The sequence below is a fragment of the Leucoraja erinacea genome, chromosome 16, assembly GCF_028641065.1.
Source record: "Leucoraja erinacea ecotype New England chromosome 16, Leri_hhj_1, whole genome shotgun sequence".
In the NCBI taxonomy this organism is placed as follows: Eukaryota; Metazoa; Chordata; class Chondrichthyes; order Rajiformes; family Rajidae; genus Leucoraja; species Leucoraja erinaceus.
Window position 1 is genome coordinate 6046491 of NC_073392.1, and position 19852 is coordinate 6066342.

The 19852-nt window shown below is 45.3% G+C and overlaps 1 protein-coding gene across 1 annotated transcript in view; it reads left to right on the forward strand.

The window, feature by feature from the left end:
• Positions 1–15852, forward strand: part of LOC129704492 (ataxin-7) — a 67170-nt gene extending 51318 nt beyond the window's left edge. The window contains exons 6-11 of the mRNA XM_055647603.1: positions 1577–1659; positions 4710–4975; positions 7907–8102; positions 9647–9768; positions 10979–11948; positions 15146–15852. Of these exons, the coding sequence (XP_055503578.1) occupies positions 1577–1659; positions 4710–4975; positions 7907–8102; positions 9647–9768; positions 10979–11948; positions 15146–15163 (1655 nt within the window). The 3' untranslated portion in view covers positions 15164–15852. The remainder of the gene's footprint in view (positions 1–1576; positions 1660–4709; positions 4976–7906; positions 8103–9646; positions 9769–10978; positions 11949–15145) is intronic.
• The last annotated feature ends 4000 nt before the right edge of the window (positions 15853–19852 follow it).

Here is a 19852-nt window from a genome sequence, read left to right on the forward strand (position 1 = left end):
ACACACACACACACACACACACACACACACACACACACACACACACACCTCCACACACACACACACACACACACACACACACACACACACACACACACACACACACACACACACACACACACACACACACACACACACGTACACACACACACACACACACACACACACACACACCCACACACACACACACACACACACACACACCTACACACACACACACACACACATATACACATACACACACACGCATACACACACACACACACACACACACACACACACACACACACACACATACACACACACACACACACACACACACACACACACACTACACCTACACACAATTAACCTACAAATCTTTGGAGTGTGGGAGAAAATCGAAGATTTCAGAGAAAACCCACGCAGGTCACGGGGAGAACGTACAAGCTCTCTGCAGACAGCACCCGTAGTCAGGATCGAACCCGGGTTTCTGGTGCTGTAAGGCATCTATGCCCCTCCTGATTGTTCCTCTAGATTTAAGCATCTGCAGTCACTTGTGGCTCCAATCCTTTTTAAGCACATGCCAATAGACAATAGGTGCAGGAGTAGGCCATTCGGCCCTTCGAGCCAGCGCCGCCATTGAATATGATCATTGCTGATCATCCCCAATCAGTATCCCGTTCCTCCCTTCTCCCCATATCCGCTTACTCTGCTATCTTTAAGAGCCCTATCTAGCTCTCTCTTGAAAGCCTCCAGAGAATTGGCCGCCACCGCCCTCTGAGGCAGAGAATTCCACAGACTCACAACTCTCTGTGAGAAAAAATGTTTCCTCGTCTCTGTTCTAAATGGCTTGCCCCTTATTCTTGAACTGTGGCCTCTGGTTCTGAACTCCCCCAACATCAGGAACATGTTTCCTGCCTCTAGCGTGTCCAAAGTTTCAATGAGATCTCCTCTCATCCTTCTAAAATCCAGAGTATACAAGCCCAGCCACTCCATTCTCTCAGCATATGACAGCCCCGCCATCCTGGGAATTAACCTTGTGAACCTACGCTGCACTCCCTCAATAGCAAGATAGTGCAGTGGTTGATTCACTGGGGTACAACCCAGAGTCTGAGATTATTGGCCCGGATTTACAAATTCTCAACATGGTGTCAGGGGAATTTGAATTTGAGCAACTTCTTCAGCTCAAATTGGGAGTTTATTTAGTTTTTTTTTGCTGGTGAAACTTGTCCAGAGGGTTAACATGTAGAGAACAGGGCCGAGCCCTTCAGCCCACAATGTCCATGCTGAACATGATGCCAAGACCACGTCTTATCTACATACACATGATTCTTGTCCCTCCATCTCCTGTATCTCTATCAGCTTCAACCACCAGCCCTGGCAGCTCGTTCAGGCCCCTACCACCCTCTGCACATCTCATTTCAACTTTGCCCTCTCACCTCGAGCTGAGTTGAGTCACAAATATTCGTGACAAAATTAAACATTGGGTACCTCATTTTCAGCACGATTTTGACATTCTTTCCCATGAAGCCGAAATGGTAATTCGAAGGGATATCTTATACGGCGTGCTCAATGTTTTCCATTTGCTTTGCAGAAAGGGAGTTCGACCCAAACAGACATTGTGGTGTTGTTGATCTTGAATCCAAGAAACCATGTACAAGATCTCTGACATGCAAGGTGGGTTAACGCAAAGCTTTCTATTCTGATAATGGCGCCTCGGATAAGGTTAGAGACACTGCATGGGCACTTAGAATGGGTGTCAAGGGTTGTGGGGAGAAGGCAGGAGAATGGGGTTGAGAGGGAAAGATAGATGAGCCGCGATTGAATGGCGGAGTAGTCTTGATGGGGCGAATGGCCTTATGCTACCCCTATAACATTAGCTTATGGGCATGGAAACACCGAGTCCTCGCTGACCCAACATCAATCAAGAGTTCGATGGTGCTGGCCAAATGGCCTAAAGAGCCTGTTCCACTTTCACGATCTAATTCACGACCTCTGCCGAGTTTGCCCTTGACTCATACTCGCAGCATGATCGTCACGAGGTCGTAGGTAGGTCACGATGCTAGTCGTGGGTACTCCTGGCATCAAGTAGGTCGGGGCGTTTTTCTAGCATGATGAAAAATGTCCACGAGTAAAAAAGGTTGTGAATTAGGTCGTGAAAGTGGGACAGGCCCTTAATTCTGCTCCGATTACGTATGTGCAAACACACAGGGTTAGAGGTTGAGAAGTACAGTATTTACATACTCGGACACATCCCTGATCAGCAAATGCACAGAAATAGTGCACTGAGCCTGCATGCAAGAGGATTGTTTGGGAAGAAGCTATTCCTGAACCTGGCCGTTACAGTTTTCAGACTTCCCAATGCCAGGGGTGGATTGAGAGCGCGGCTGGGGTGGTGTTCTGCTGATTGTGTTTTATAGGCATTTTGTTGTAGGTTGTTTCGATGGTGGGGAGATTTGTACAAAAGTCCGGGCGAGCATTTTCACCACATTTTCATTTCACTGCACATCTCGTATGTGCAGGATGTGACATTCGGCCCTTCGAGCTTGACTTCAATATGACTTGACTTGACTCAGTTTGATTGCCTTCTCTCCCTACCCGTGCCCCTTAGCCAGTAGGGCCACATCTACTCCCTCTTACACATAGCCTGATCAGCAACTAATGCACAGAGAGTTGCAGATTCACCACTCTCTGTGTGAAAAAAGTTCTTCTCATTCGGTTTTAAAGGCTTTCCCCTTATCCTTAAGCCGTGACAGTTTCCTGGACTTCCCCCAATGGCAGGGGTGGTATCTAGCCTGTCCAACGGCTTAAGAATTTTGTAAGTTTCTGGCATCCCCTCTCTCTTCTAAATGCTAGAGAGCTGCAAGTTATCCAGTCTTTTTTCATAAGACAGAGATTCCCAGAATAGTCTGGTCTGCCTCCCTCGATGGTGTCCTTCCTCAGGGAGACCAAAACTGTCAATACTCCATGCTACCCTGGATCTGGCAGAACCTCCCTGTTCCTATACCAAATCCTTTTGCAATGCATCTCCTTCGTTCCTGGGCGTTTGAGTCGCTGAACCAGGCCGAGATGCAACCAGTCAGTATGCTCTCTACTTTACACCTGCTGAAACTCAAGAGAGATCGACACAGAGTGCTGGAGTAATTCAGCGGGTCAGGTAGCATCTCTGGAGAACATGGATAGGTGACATTTCTGGTCGGGACCCTTCTTCAGGCTGACTAGATCGGAAACATCACCTATCCATGTTCTCCAGAGATGCTGCCTGACCCACTGAGTTACTCCGCCATTCTGTGTCTATCTTTGGTATAAACCAGCATCTGCAGACCCTCAGATTAGCTGACCTGGGGTTACTGAACATCCCGCGGTCTAGGCAGAAGCTCAGGGGCGACCGCGTCTTTGCGGTTGCAGCTCCTAGACATCAGAACTGCCCCCTCCATCGACTCTTAAGTCATGACTTAAAACTCTTCTTTACTCTCAAGCCTTTCTTAACGTCCTGAGTGAGGGCTATATGTATGTATTTATGTATGTACTTAATCTATGAACAACTGTTGGAAACCCTCGGACTATCTTTGATCGGACTTTACTGGTTTATCTTGTACTAAACGTTATGCATTATATTCCCTTTATCCTGTGTGTGTACACGGTGGACGGCTCGACTGTAATCATGGATTGTTTTTCTGCTGACTGGTTAGCACGCAACAAAATCCTTTCACTGTACCTGGGTGCACATGACACTAGACTGAACTAAACTAAAACTATTATGTTAGAAGTTCAAGTGAGCATTTGACAACATACCGAGTTTAGTGTAGATACAACACGGAAACAGGCCCTTCCGCTCAGCCATCCCCACATATTTACGCGCACACACTGGGGATCATTTACATTTACACCAAGCCAATTAACCTACAAACCTGTACGTCTTTGGAGTGTGGGAGGAAAGCAAAGATCTCGTAGAAAGCCCAAGCGGTCATGGGGAGAACGTGCAAACTCCGCGCAGACAGCACCCGTAGTCATGATCGAACCCAGGTCTCAATAGACAATAGATGAAGGAGTGGGCCATGAGGCCCTTCGAGCCAGCACCGCCATTCAATGTGATCATGGGTGATCCACAATCAGTCCCCTGTTCCTGCCTTCTCCCCATATCCCCTGACTCCGCTTTCTTTAAGCCTTATCTAACTCTCTCTTGAAAGTATCCAGTGAATTGCTTCTACAAAAATACCATCACATTACTGAACTCGGAGTCCCGCCGATAGACTTCTCCAGTCTCTCCGTCCACATTGTTTGATTATTCTGTATTTTTATTTCTATATTGCACTATACTACGGACTGACGCTAAACTGCATTTCGTTGTACCCATACTTGTATTTGTGCAATGACATTAAAGTGAATTGAATTGAAATTGAATTGAATTGACCTCCACCGCCCTCTGAGGCAGAGAATTCCACAGATTCACAACAGTTTTTCCCCATCTCCGTTCTAAATTTCTTGAACTGTGGCCCCTGGTTCTGAACTCCCCCAACATCGGGAAGATGTTTCCTGCCTCCAGTAGGTCTCTGGCGGTGTCGGGCAGCAACTCTACCGCTGCGCCACCGTGCCGCAGAATCTTCTAATGAAGGAACTGTTTGTTTAATTGGGCTAGACATTGGAAATGTTAAGTTTGCGATGACAACGTTAAAATGACTATATTTGCGATTGATTGATGCATCTTTCCTCCTGGAACTTTTCAGACACATTCCTTGAGCCATCGGCGATCAGTACTGGGTCGTAGGAAACACTTTGACCTGTTGTTGGCGGAGCACAAAAATAAACCCAGGGAAAAAGAATTGCATCGAATCTCCGATCATCACCACCAGACACCCCTTCTCAGGGAACTACATCCCTCGCCATCGAAAGCTTCTCCGGAATTGCACCTGAATTCCCATGGAAACGCTGCATCGGATGTAAAACCAATGGTGTCTGGCAAAACCAAATTTTACAATTCAAGTCTTCCAAGGTAGGTGGAGTTGATGCAGGTGTGATGAGACCCTATACACATAAAAAAAAAACTAGAAGGAGTAAAGTGTAGATTAGAGAGGGCTGGGGTGACTCAGCGGGTCAGGCAGCATCACTGGGGAACGTGGACAGGTGACGTTCTGGGTCGGGACCCTTCTTTAGATTCTGAACACGAAGTGCTGGAGTATTTTTATGGACAAATTCTTGATTAGAACGGGTGTCGAGGGTTATGGGGAGGAGGCAGGAAAATGGGATTCGGAGGCAGAGATCAGCCTGATTGAATGGCGGTGTAGACTCGATGGGCCGAATGGCCTGATTGTACTCCTACAAACTTGTGAACTCAGCAGGTTATACATCATCATCTCTGGAGAACGTGGATCGGTGACGTTTCAGGTTGAATCTTCTTCAGACTCTGTTCCGACCCCTTGATTAGTATGGGTGCCGGGGGTTACGGGGAGAAGGCAGGAGAATGGGGTTGGGAACAACGGATAGATCGGCCATGTTTGAATGGCGGAGTAGACCTGATGGGCCGAATAGCCTAATTTGCCTCCTATCCCTTTGCGAAAACCTATGAAATGTCACCTACCCATTTTCTCCAGAGATGCTGCCTGAACTGCTGAGTGACTCCAGCACTTTGTGCCTTTTTTTTTATGAACCAGCATCTGCAGTTCCTTGTTTCTGTTACTGGAGAACGTTATAGTGTTTTGTGAAAAATGATGTGAAGGAGCAAACACACTATTTATATAATAATGTTGCTTCCTGGTGCATTCTTTGTAGCTTATTGTACTTCGCTGTTTAAAATGATCAATTCAAAGATTCAAGTGCAGTCAGATCTGTTCGTAGAACAAGTATGAAATGTCAAATGTCTAATTACATTGCTACCAGTTTACATGTACTACAACTTGTAACATAATTGTGTACACTAACTGACAGGACTATTTAATAGCTATTTTCAAACAAGGAATGTGTAGCAAATGCTGGTTTAAATCGAAGCTCGACACAAAATGATGGAGTAACTCAGCGGGACAGGCAGCATTTCTGGAGAGACGGAAATATGTGGCGTTTCGGGGCGAGACCCTTTTTCAGACAAGTATTTCATAAGGAGGTCTTAGATGGCTATAATTGTCACATTTGATGCATTTTTTTTTAAAAATGTGGGTCAGTAGTTTTAATTAATTCATAAAAAACAGTAATGAAAATACACAATTGCTGGCTTATATAACTCATTGGGTCAGGCAGCATCACTGGAGCTGTGACGTTTTGGGTTTGAACCCTTCTTGAGACTGAACGATAGAAGTGGGGAGGGGGGTGGGAACATGGAGACGAGAGAAGGCCAGAACTAATCTGGGCGGGCAACAGATGACCCAAGGAAGGGTGTAGTCCACAGTGGGCCGGCCGTTATGGTAATGGCCCTGATTAGTTCTGGTCTTTTCCCGTCTCCATTTCACAACCCCCCCCCCCCCCCCCTCGCCACCACCATCATCTCCCTGCCCCTCTCTTTCAGTCTTAAGAAGAGTCCCAACTCGAAGCACCACCTATTCCTTTTCCCCAGAGATGCCGCCTGACCTGCTGAGATGCTCCAGCATTTTGTCTTTGGTGTAAACCAGTATCTGCAGTTACTTCCAACACAGGAGCTCTGGGGAACATAGAAACATAGAAATTAGGTGCAGGAGTAGGCCGTTCGGCCCTTCGAGCCTGCACCGCCATTCAATATGATCATGGTTGATCATCCAACTCAGTATCCCGTACCTGCCTTCTCTCCATTCCCTCTGATCCCCTTAGCCACAAGGGCCACATCTAACTCCCTCTTAAATATAGCCAATGAACTGGCCTCGACTACCCTCTGCGACAGAGAGTTCCAGAGATTCACCACTCTCTGTGTGAAAAAAGTTCTTCTCATCTCGGTTTTAAAGGATTTCCCCCTTATCCTTAAGCTGTGACCCCTTGTCCTGGACTTCCCCAACATCGGGAGCAATCTTCCTGCATCTAGCCTGTCCAACCCCTTAAGAATTTTGTAAGTTTCTATAAGATCCCCTCTCAATCTCCTAAATTCTAGAGAGTATAAACCAAGTCTATCCAGTCTTTCTTCATAAGACAGACCTGACATCCCAAGAATCAGTCTGGTGAACCTTCTCTGCACTCCCTCTATGGCAATAATGTCCTTCCTCAGATTTGGAGACCAAAACTGTACGCAATACTCCAGGTGTGGTCTCACCAAGACCCTGTACAACTGCAGTAGAACCTCCCTGCTCCTATACTCAAATCATTTTGCTATGAAAGCTAACATACCATTCGCTTTCTTCACTGCCTGCTGCACCTGCATGCCTACTTTCAATGACTGGTGTACCATGACACCCAGGTCTCGCTGCATCTCCCCCTTTCCTAGTCGGCCACCATTTAGATAATAGTCTGCTTTCCTGTTTTTGCCACCAAAATGGATAACCTCACATTTATCCACGTGGATAAATGTGAGGAACGTGGATAGGTGATGTTTTGGCTCCGGATGCTTCATCAGCAAATACATATAGCGCTGAGTGGCTCAAAAGCTGAGGTTTGTCATTGCGTGGGGCTCCTTTTACAGGCCGTTCGTGATGTGAAGCATCTTTGTCACTGCTGATGGATACAATCGATACGATAGAACTTTGTTTATCCCAGGAGGGAAATTGATCTGCCAACAGTTATAAAACACAACAAGAGACCTGAAACATGAAGTGATGAGTGGAGAGTCCAGGATCGGGGGATGTGCAGAGATTGGGGAGGGGGGGAGGGTGTTTACCCCACGACAGAAGGTGGAGGTGTTGTTCAGTTTGATCGCCGCTGGGGAGAAAGGATCTCCGATGACGTTCTGTGCTGCAAATTTCCTTGATGTGTATTTGCTGCAAGATGTTGTGTGTCCTTCCACACACCAACAAATCTTCACTTCCTTTTGAAGGCCGGCCACATGTACGTTACAGCACAGTGGCAACACCGTCGGTGACACTGCATCGGTACACGAACTGCACGCCTCACTTGCCGCTCCGGACTCTGCATCCAGGTTGTCTAGCGACGAGGGGGAATGTGAGGAGAAGGAGGAGCTGGCGGAAAAACTCGACTGCTATTATTCTGGACAACACCCTCGGCCGGCTGCTGTAAGTTGCAAACGGGAACAGGGATTTTTTTAAAATATCAGCGCACTCAGTTTTTCAGGTTTTTATCGTGTTATATGCCGGGTTTTCACAGTCTGGCACCTCCTTTTAATCTGGACAAAATTCCATATAACCATATAACCATATAACAATTACAGCACGGAAACAGGCCATCTCGACCCTTCTAGTCCGTGCCGAACACATAATCTCCCCTAGTCCCATCTACCTGCGCTCAGACCATAACCCTCCATTCCCTTCCCATCCATATAACTATCCAATTTATTTTTAAATGATAAAAACGAACCTGCCTCCACCACCTTCACTGGAATCTCATTCCACACAGCTACCACTCTCTGAGTAAAGAAGTTCCCCCTCATGTTACCCCTAAACTTCAGTCCCTTAATTCTCATGTCATGTCCCCTTGTTTGAATCTTCCCTACTCTCAGTGGGAAAAGCTTTTCCACGTCAACTCTGTCTATCCCTCTCATCATTTTAAAAACCTCTATCAAGTCCCCCCTTAACCTTCTGCGCTCCAAAGAATAAAGCCCTAACTTGTTCAACCTTTCTCTGCAACTTAGTTGCTGAAACCCAGGCAACATTCTAGTAAATCTCCTCTGTACTCTCTCTATTTTGTTGACATCCTTCCTATAATTAGGCGACCAAAATTGTACACCATACTCCAGAATTGGCCTCACCAATGCCTTGTACAATTTTAACATTACATCCCAACTTCTATACTCTATATTCCGCGAGCTCATTTGAAATTCCCGCCCCCCCCAGAAGTCCCCCCCTGAAAATGTGTCACCCGATCTCGACCTCATTGGGACTTCTGCACCCGATGGGCGGCTCAGATTTGCCCCTCTGCGGCCGGGGCTCTGGAACTCCGGCCCGGCCAGACCCGGCATATCCATTCCCATTGCCGACTTCCCAGGCTGGTGTCTCGGCGTCCACAGCGGAACATTCCAGTACCGTCGGCCTCATCCCGGAAGGCCATGACCTCTGTTGGTCCGACAAAAACGGATGATCCAGAAAGGCTCTAGAACCAAGGGCGGCGGAAAATCGGTAGTCGACCTATATACCCTTTAATACCAAATAAGTGAATTATGGTCAGACATAGGGATGGTTATGAGAATGATTAAGTTTCATGTAATCCGTCAGGTCAATTTCTATTCTTTTAAAAAAAGAATTATTAGAAGCAATTGTACCAAGATAAAACATTGGGCATCTGAAATGATACAATTTTTGTACAGCTTCATTTTTAACCTTATAACCTAAATTATGAAAATGAAAAAAAGAAAAGAATGAGAAAATGAAAGAAAAGTAGAAAGTGAAAAAAATAGATTGAAGAAGAACAAAAGAAAGTTCCCTAAACTACCAAAGCAGTGAAGCAGAAAGATATAGGAAGAAAAAGAAAAGTGTCCCCCCTCTCTCCCCCAACCCCCAACCCCTCCCCCACCTCACCCAACCCAGCATCGGATTTAAATCCATCATTGTCAATTTGTTCCGTAGTTTTCCGGTTTTTCCTCAACTTTCTTGTTTCCGACCAGATTTGCACGTTTGGAAGTCGGCAGATTGGCCGAGGCTGCTTTGTGTTTGAGAGGCGCTGGGACCACTTTCGATGTGCACTTAGTTCCATGGTCGAAAAGCATCTTAATTCACAAATGTGGAAGTAAGTAAGCCCAACAAAAAAATATATAATGGTTGAGTTTCTTTCAATTTACGATCTGCGGAAGTTGCCGTGTGCAAATGAAAAGGTCAGGACATCACAAAAGATGTTTAAGGTAGTCATAAATGCTGGAGAAACTCAGCGGGTGAGGCGGCATCTATGGAGCGAAGGAATTGGCGATGTTTCGAGTCGAGGCCCCCCCCTTCATACATTATAATGTAAAGCTTTTGCATTGACTGAATAGAACACAGAAAATAGGTGCAGGAGTAGGCCATTCGGCCCTTCGATCCAGCACAGCCATTCAATATGATCATGGCTGATCATCCAAAATCTGTACCCTGTTCCTGCTTTTTTCCCCATCTCCCTTGATTCCCTTAGCCCTAAGAGCTAAATCTAAGACTCTCTTGAAAATAGCACGCAACAAGAAGCTATTCATTGGACCTCAGTACATATGATATAACCATATAACAATTACAGCACGGAAACGGGCCATCTCGACCCTTCTAGTCCGTGCCGAACACGTATTCTCCCCTAGTCCCATACAACTGTGTTCAGACCATAACCCTCCATACATTTCCCGTCCATATAACTATCCAATTTATTTTTAAATGATAAAAACGAACCTGCCTCCACCACCTTCACTGGAAGCTCATTCCACACAGCCACCACTCTCTGAGTAAAGAAAATGATAATAATGTACTAGACGGAGGATATGGGTTGAAGGTGAGAGGGGTAAATGTACTAGGAACATGAGGGGCAACGTTTCCATGCAAGATGTTTTTCATGAAAATGTCTTCCATGTGGACCATCATCTCTTTTCAAAAGCACAGGTCTGTCTGTGACAGTCATTTAAGAAACGTTTCAATGGGTACATGGATAGGATAGACAGTTTAGCTTATTGTCACGTGTACCGGGGACAGTGGAAAGCTTTTGTTGCGTGCTAACCAGTCAGTGGAGAGACAGTACATGATTACAATCGTGCCGTTTACAACGTACAGACACATGATAAAGGGAATAACGTTCAGCGCAAGGTTAAGAAATGTTGCTGTCTGAGAGTAGATATTTGAAAGTGTGGAGCGATTGTAAGGGAGATATGGGCCAAACGCGGGCAGGTGGGACCAGTGTAGATGGGGTGGGTAAGTTGGGCCGAAGGGCCTGTTTCCGTGCTGTACTGTACGACTGACTCTAAATTAACTTCCTTTTTCTCTCTCAGAAAAATCCCCCCTGCGGTGGACAGTCCAACGTCGGGGCAGTGCAGCGCTCCCAGCAGCAGCATGGTTGTCCCTCACCTGTCGCATTCCAGTGTCGGTACTGCAGGTGTGGTCTCCTCCTCCCCCTCCTCATTGTCATCTCCACTGTTGGTGTCTTCTCCATTCCTATCGGCCAACAGTAAACCCGTGCCGTCATATGCAACTACTCTGACGGCTCACCCCGCTGCCTTGGGCTCTGCGGACCCAGCTCACTGTATGCAATCTAGACACGTACCTTCACCATCTGCCATGCCTTCTGGGCTCTCCTCGGTCCCCTCCCATGTCTTCAACAAACCTCAGAAAGTGAAGCCCAGCAGGTCTTTCAAACCGAAAGATCCCCCGCCTACCAGCAACAACAGTAACTCCAGTAGCAACAATAACAGCAACAGTTCTGGGAGGAGGAGGAAGAACAATTCTGCACTGCCATTGCATTCTCCTTCCATCTATTCCGCGGAAGCCCCGAAGAAAAATTGTTTGAATTCCGGGAGTCTGGGGACGTCTAATTATTCATCCGTTTCGTCGTCTTACGGCAGCCCGCACAACGTTGGCCTGAACTGTACGAACAAGATGAACTCTCTGGGCCTCAAGCACGAGCCGTCGGGGAAAGGGCTTCAGGCGGGGGCCCCTGCGGAGTCGATTAAGCGGATGAGCGTGGTGATGAACAGCGGTGACTCCACCCTCTCGCTGGGGCCCTTCGTGCACCAGGCCAACGAGCAGCTGGCGAGCCCGCACGCCGCCTTCCCACATCCCCACCCGCCGCTGGACAGGCTGGAAGGCCGGAAGCGGAAAGGTTCGCCGGGCTCCGCTGCCATCCACGGCGGCAACAGGGCGAACAAGCTCGCCAAAGCGCCCGTGGTAAACAACGTTCACTCGAAGCATCCCGGTGTGATCCCAGGAACGCCGGGCCTCTCCAATAACACTCTCCTCCACCAGGTATGGAGGGAAAACCAAGGGGGTGTCACGCTTCAATAAGTGGTTTAAGTCTAGACCTGGGCCTGTCCCACTTAGGCGACTCTTTAGGTGACTGACAGGAACTAATTTTCCTACGACACCGAATTCACCTCCCACACCTGGCGACGACTTACGACAGCAACAATTGTCGCCACTGTCGCTGAAAAACTTTCAACATGTTGAAAATGATGTGGCAGTCGCCTGTAGTCGCCCAAAAAAAAACCACCTAAGTGGGACAGGCCCATGGGGGAAGCACGGTGGCGCAGCTGTTGAGTTGCCGGCTTACACAGCCCAGGGATCAATCCTTACGGGTGCTGCCTGTGTGGAGTTTGCACGTTCTCCCCGAGACCGGGTGGGTTTTCCCTGAATGCTCCGTTTCTCCCCCCCACCCCCCTCACTCCAAGGACGTACCGTTTTGTGGGTTAATTGGCTTCTGTGAATTGTAAATTGTCCCTAGTGTGTAGGATAGGGGACTGATGTGGGGATTGCTGGTCGGTGCGGACACGGTGGGCCGAAGGGCCTGTTTCTGCGCTCTATCTCTAAAGTCTAAAAGACTAAAGGCTCTCAATCCTATTCCCGCCACCTGATGTTGGTTGGGTTGGGAACTTTTCAAATGTTTAATTGTATTACTCTCGTGCTTGTTACTGTTCCTTTTAATGTTGTCCTCTGGAATTTATTTATTAACCTAGACACATAGACGATAGGTGCAGGAGTAGGCCATTCGGCCCTTCAAGCCATTCAATGTGATCATGGCTGATCATCCCCAATCAGTAACCCGTTCCTGCCTTCTCCCCATATCCCTTGACTCCGCTACCTTTAAGAATATCTATTTCTGCAACAACCTACAAATTCTTCTTGGTCATATTGCCATATCGCATGGAAACAGGCCATTCAGCCCAATTTGTTCATGCTGACCAATAATCCCCATCTACGCTGGTCCCACTTGCCAGAGTCTGGCCCATATCCCTTTAGACCAGGGGTTGGCAACCTGCGGCCCCCGGGCCGGATGCGGCCCATAATTCGAAATCAACCGGCCGTCAGGCGGATTTATTTCCCCCCGTAATCATCCAGCCCGCCGAGCGCCCTGCCCGAGTGGCGCGGCCGAGCGCCCTGCCTGAGGGCCAAGCCATGGCGGTACCACATCCTGCGCAAAGCCGCCGGCACGACCACGCACCTTCTGTGAACACGTTTTTTAAAAAAACTCCAGAGGCTGGAAAAATCAAATGTAGACAAAAATGCTGGAGAAACTCAGAGGGTGGGACATGTAAGGATTGAATGAGGCTGCCTCACCCATTGAGTTTCTCCAGCATTTTTGTCTACCTTCTGTGAACAAGGTTGCTGCCCCTGCTCTAAACCTTCCCTATCCACGTACGTATCTAAAAGTATTTTAAACATTGTAATAGTATTTGCTTCAACTACCCCCCTTTGTAGCTTGTTCCATATACCTACCACCCCCGAGTGATAAAGTTGCCCCTTAGGTTCTGATTCATTCTTTCCCCTCTCAACATAAACCTATGTCCATTGGTTCTTGACTTCCACTGCCCTGGGTAAAAGACAAGATGATTGGGTCGTTGGAAAGTCGACCATCTCAACCAGACATCTATGCGGGACAGTGACCTAGGGGCAACCATTCCCAGCTATCACTTGAGCCCCTGTCCCACTGTACGAGGTAATTCAAGAGTTCTCCCGAGTTCCTCCCGATTCGAACTCGGAGAATTGCAGTAATGGCCGTTTGTGGGTACTCGGGGCTCTCGTGGAAATTTTTCACAATGTTGAAAAATCATCACGAATTTCCCACATTTCCCGGGTACCTGCCTTTAGCGTTACGAGCCACTAAGCGACGTCCCGAGCTCCGGCGTTCCCGGTAAGTACATTCTGCGTACATACCACGAGTCCGATTTTTTTTAAACTCGGGAGAGCTCTTGAATTACCTCGCACAGTGGGACGGGCTTTGGCCAGGTAGATCGAAATGGGATGTTTATTGATAATTGCACGATTTTCAATTCTGTTTGCAACCACATAAAAACTCAAACCGTCCACATCAACACTATTTCAGCCAAGGGCTAGTTAATGGCGAGCACCATTTGTGCCTCGAGTATCAGCCAGTGACGACCTCTACTCCAACTATCAATGGCATGGCCACCTCCATCAACATTCTGGGAACCACCCTGGGCCAGAGGCTTGAGAGATGCAGCCTCAGGAGCTTGTCAAAGGCTGGGAACCCTGTGGCAGAGGGTTCACCAGTCCAGAACATGATGGGCTCACTGGGAACTGCAGGTGCAGTAATCTTGCGTAAAGCACAAAGTACTGGAGTATCTCAGCCGGCCAGGCAGCATCTAGGGTGGGAATGGATAGAAACATAGAGAATAGGTGCAGGAGGAGGCCATTCGGCCCTTCGAGACAGCACCGCCATTCATTGCGATCATGGCTGATCGTCCCCAATCAATAACGTGTGCCTGCCTTCTCCCCATATCCCTTGATTCCACCAGCTCCTAGAACTCTATCTAACTCTCTCTTAAATCCATCCAGTGACTTGGCCTCCACTGCCCTCTGTGGCAGGGAATTCCACAAATTCACACAACTGAGTGAAAAAGTTTTTTCTCATCTCAGTCTTAAATGGCCTCCCCTTTATTCTAAGACTGTGGCCCCTGGTTCTGGACTCGCCCAACATTGGGAACATTTTTCCTGCTTCTAGCTTGTCCAGTCCTTTTATAATTTTATATGTTTCTATAAGATTCCCCCTCATGCTTCTAAACTCCAGTGAATGCAAGCCTTGTCTTTTCAATCTTTCCTCATATGACAGTCCCGCCATCCCAGGGATCAATCTCGTGAACCTACGCTGCACTGCCACAAACACAAGGATGCCCTTCCTCAAATTAGGAGACCAAAACTGTACACAATACTCCAGATGTGGCCTTACCAGAGCCCTATACAAGTGCAGAAGAAAGATAGGTGACGTTTTGGGTTAGGACTCTTCTTCATGTCTGAGGAAGGGTCGTGATCCTTGAAACATCGCCTCGCGTGCCATGTCCTCCAGAGATGTTGCCGGCCCTGCACAAGACTGATTCATTTTTTCACTTTTGTTTTCATTGAGAATAAGGTTTGTTGAGAATTAAATGAGGTGTCCTGCTGTCACAACGTGAATTTGACGGGTGAACCTGTTTTTCTATATTTTGTAGCCAAAGTCTCGACCATGATAACCAATGTTCTTCTGGAAGAAACTGGACATCTTATTTTGAAATCAGAAGTAGGCACTCTGAACTGCACGAAGCCTTGGAGTTTTCTCAACCTCCCTTGTTCCTCAGGTCTGTGGATAGTATAATCAAAATTACAGGTTTCGAAGCCAGGTTTGTGGAATCCTCACAGCGTGGTGCACATCTTAAATTGAGTTGACATGGACTTCCTGGCTAGAAAATGGGCTTGCAATTGTTCAAATCAGTATTAAGTATTAGGTACCAAGCTAGAAGATTGACTACTGATCTGCGATTTATGCAAAAGGTGCAGTTTTTTAGACTATTTACTGCTGAAGGGCGCATTTGCTAAACAGTTTGGATGTTGAACTGCCACATGTTTAAGCATCTTTACACGTTTAGTGGGAGTTCCGTAGCCCCTTGACATCTACTGGAAATTTCTATCACAGAGCAGATATGTTGTATTTATTTCTTTCGCAAGCGATATGTGTACTTTGTCTACATTTAAACTTTAAACCAGTTGCCAAGTATGCCGACTTGTGTCAGGTAGTTACTTTGAAATTTATTTTTGTGAAGTCCACAAACCTTGGCTTTTTTTTTTTTTTTTTGGAGCAGAAAAATTGTGGAACTAAAATAACATCGGGAAGTCAGTCCAGCGAATGATTTATTCATTGTACTTCACACACACACACAAAGAATAAATGGTGTAAATTCTAACTGATTCCTGGTTAGAATTACAGCAGAATGGAGAGTTGAAAAAGGTTGCATCAGGTATGGCGTTTCGATGCAACAATTTTTTTTAATGAATAAAACAACGTTCTTTAAATAGATCTATGATTAAATTCTGTGCGGTGAGCTTGGGGTTCAGTGGCATTTGCAGCTTGGTCTTGCCTGTTTTTATTTTTTTTTAAAGGCAAGAAAATAACAATTTGTAGTGAATGCTGCTTCCACCCGAACAGTCTTAGTAGTCCACATAATTTTTGCACTAATAGATTATATCCATTCTCCCAACTACACTGGAATAGATTTTAATTTAACAAAAAGGGACAGTGTTGCAAGTTTGTCAAAGAAACAATTTTTTTTTTAAAAAGATCGGTTTAAATCAGGGATTTCCGAATGAAAATTCCTCAAAAATGCTTAAAATGACCACTTTAGTGAATATTTGCACACATTTCACCTATTGGTCGGCAAGTCGGGGAGCATATCAGAATGAATTTTTTTTTTTCTTCCAATATCAGCTTTTAGTGTAGTGACTTTTTCTCCCAAATGTTGATGTTAAGGCAGATGTGTGCATAGCGTGGGGAACGTGAGCATATACTAATCGTCTGTTCAATTCATCTTCTCAGATTTTTGTGGGCAGTGTCGTGAATTCAATATATAAATTTTAAGAAACATAAAATAGTGTATAGCTAAAATACTCTTAGAATCATTGTTGGATAATTGTCAGATAAACCAATGAAAGGATCCACTTATTGCAAATAGTTATAGAGCAGTATCTGCTGGAGACCCAGTAATAATGCCATTTCCTTTTGGCCATTTCCGAAAAGGCTATTAAGGAAATTCTTAAAGAAAAAATTCCCCTCTCTGCTGTAATAAATGTAACCTTATGACTCCTAGTGGTTTTAGTTTTAAAACTGGCTTAAACTGAAGCTAGCTTGTTCCTTATGCGACAGTTACCAATTGTAACTCTGTTTTCTTACCCCAATTTTCAACAAGCTGAGAGAAAGTATGTCACGATTTTTGTACCTTTTATTTTGAATTTTCTTGTTTAATGGATTATACAAAAAATATGGAAATATCCCTATTTCAGAATGCATATTTTGTTAAAATTGTACATATTAAACATGTATTTTTGCACAGGTCATTTTCTTATATCCAGTTTTGGTACAATTTTGAAATCATCTGGTATTTATTTATTTAGGAATTAATAATAAATAACAGGTAAAAGTACCTTATTGTTTAGATATTCACTGCCCAGCTAATAATGCAAAATACCTACAGTATAAGATTTTTGGGGCACTTTTTATAAAATCGTTCGTCCATTTTGGAATTTGGGAGTGAAATGATTTATTTTTTGGAAGTGGGGGAGGGGGAGAGAGAGAGCCTCAAAAATATTTCACTAATATATTCATTTGTTGTCTAAACTCCCAGTGTAACAAATTCATTAGAGAGAAAAAAAATATCATCCCAGACCCATCCGAAAAACCACTTGAACCTTTTTTTTGCAGCTTTTAGTCAAAATTTAAAGTGCCTGATAGTTGCTTCAAGATGACTGTTTAAATTGAACATTTAATTAAAAAAAAAGAATGAAATGTTCAACTGGATTAGGAGCTTGCTTTTTCCACCTTGTGAGTTCCTAGTATTTATTGTGCTTGAACCTTAATAATTTGGAATCAACAAATCTTTCAATTGTGAAATGAAACCAATTTTTGATTTGTATGTATATTTGTATGTGGTGACGCCACCAGCCAAGAGCAAATCAAAAGGCCTTTACCTTTCTGTACCTTTAATGAAGTACCATGTTTTCGATGATTTTGACTATGAAAGAGGTCTAAAGCACTATTGCTATTCACTTGGCTCATTAAAACAGTTGTACTTTCAAGTTTTACCCATTGTCCCATAGTATCTAATACTACTGGAATGTAAATATTCTCATCCCGGCAATTTAAGGTGACGGTGCCTTTATTTGAAAGGAAATACCTTGGGATTTCACTGAGTATCTCCTGCAATTCTTTTGTTGATTAAATAGGGTTAGGAAAATACAATGTTCCGAAAGTTTGGAGTTTGTCTTCCCATAACATTGTTCCTCGGCAGCACCTATCTATACTCGTACTGAAAATAAAATGGATGAAATTTTTATTTTAAAAAAGCTGAGTTGAACGATCAGAACTAAAAGGCACTCGAATCTGAAGCGATTTCGGGTTCATGTAAGGTATAAAACGATTGCAGTGACAAAAGCAATAGAGACATGTGAAGAGTTTAACACTACACATCTCAAATGTGAATGTAAACCTGATAGAAAAGCCTGTTCCGAGCTTGGTTCTAAAAGAGACCTTTCTGTGTAAAAGTGTGAATAGTTTCAGAAGTACGCAAAACGGAGCGCACTGGTTCACTACGGTATCAGCTGGACTTTGTGTGTTGCCTGTTGTATAATTCATGAACAAATGTCATGGGTCAGAATCTTTCGATATTTGAAAATGTATAGTCTATTTGTTTTGTAACAAGGTCTGTAAATAAAAATAATTTATACTGTTATTTATAACAAATCCAGTGTCTGATTGTCTACTATTTGCTAATCAAAGTATAACGTTTAAATTGGAGATTTACAGCGTTGAAATGGCCCCCTCTACCCACTGGGGTCCATGCCGACCATCGATCACCCATTTGTACTAGTTCTATGTTCATCCACTCTCTACAACCCTCTGCAGAGGGCCAATTAACCTACAAATCCACACGTCTTGGGGATGTGGGAGGAATCTGAAGCAAACCCCGAGTCACAAGGAGAATGTTTCCACCAGTGGGAGAGTCTAGGACTAGAGGTCACAGCTTCAGAATTAAAGGATGTTCTTTTAGGAAGGAGATGAGGAGGAATTTCTTCAGGGGGTGTGGAATTCTTTGCCACAGAACGCTGTGGAGACCAAGTCAGGGGATATATTTAAGGCAGAGAAAGATTCTTGATTAGTACGGGTGTCAGAGGTTATGGGGAATTGGCAGGAGAATGGGGTTGGGAGGGAGAGATAGATCAGCCACGATTGAATGGTGGAGTGGACTTGTTGAACCGAATGGCCTAATTCTGCTCCTATCACATGATCAAACTACAAACAGACACTACCCGTGGTCAGGAGCAAATAAACAATAGGAATAGGCCATTCGGCCCTTCGAGCCAGCACCGCCATTCAATGTGATCATGGCTGATCATCCCCAATCAGCACCCCGTTCCTGCCTTCTCCCCATATCCCCCGACTCCGTTATTTTTAAGAGCCCTATCTAGCTCTCTCTTGAAAGTATCCAGAGACCCTGCCTCCACTGCCCTCTGAGGCAGATAATTCCACATACTCACCACTCTGTGAGAAATGTGGTCCATGAATGTTCCTTGACCGTCTAAATTCTAAAAGCAGTTTGTTTTTATAGATGTACAACACTTAACAACCTTTTAATGTGTAGGAAAGAACTGCAGATGCTGGTCTAAATCAAAGATAGACACAAAATTGCTGGGGTAACTCAGCGGGACAGGCAGCATCTCGGGAAAGAAGGAACGGGCGATGTTTCGGGCTCCTGAACTCTTTTTTTCACTACTCTATTGAACTGCCACATGGCTTACTCCATTCCCTCCCCAGAAGCTGCCTGACCAGCTGACTTCCTCCAGCACGGTTTCACTCAGGATTCCAGAGGTGCCGTTTATTATATCTGCATTCAGCATTTCTGGTCATTTTCCTCATTGTCCAAATCCAAAGTTTGCATTGCAATTCCTGCATCCAAATCTTAAAACGCATAGCTATGACCCAGATATTGTTGCAAGAATCGTCTCAAAAGAATTGTGTAGGAAGGGACTGCAGATGCTCGTTTAAACCGAAGATGGACACAAAATGCTGGAGTAACTCAGCGGGACGGACAGCATCTCTGGACAGAAAGAATGGGCGACATTTTGGGCCGAGACCCTTCTTCAGACTAGTCAGGAGAAAGGGAAACGAGAGA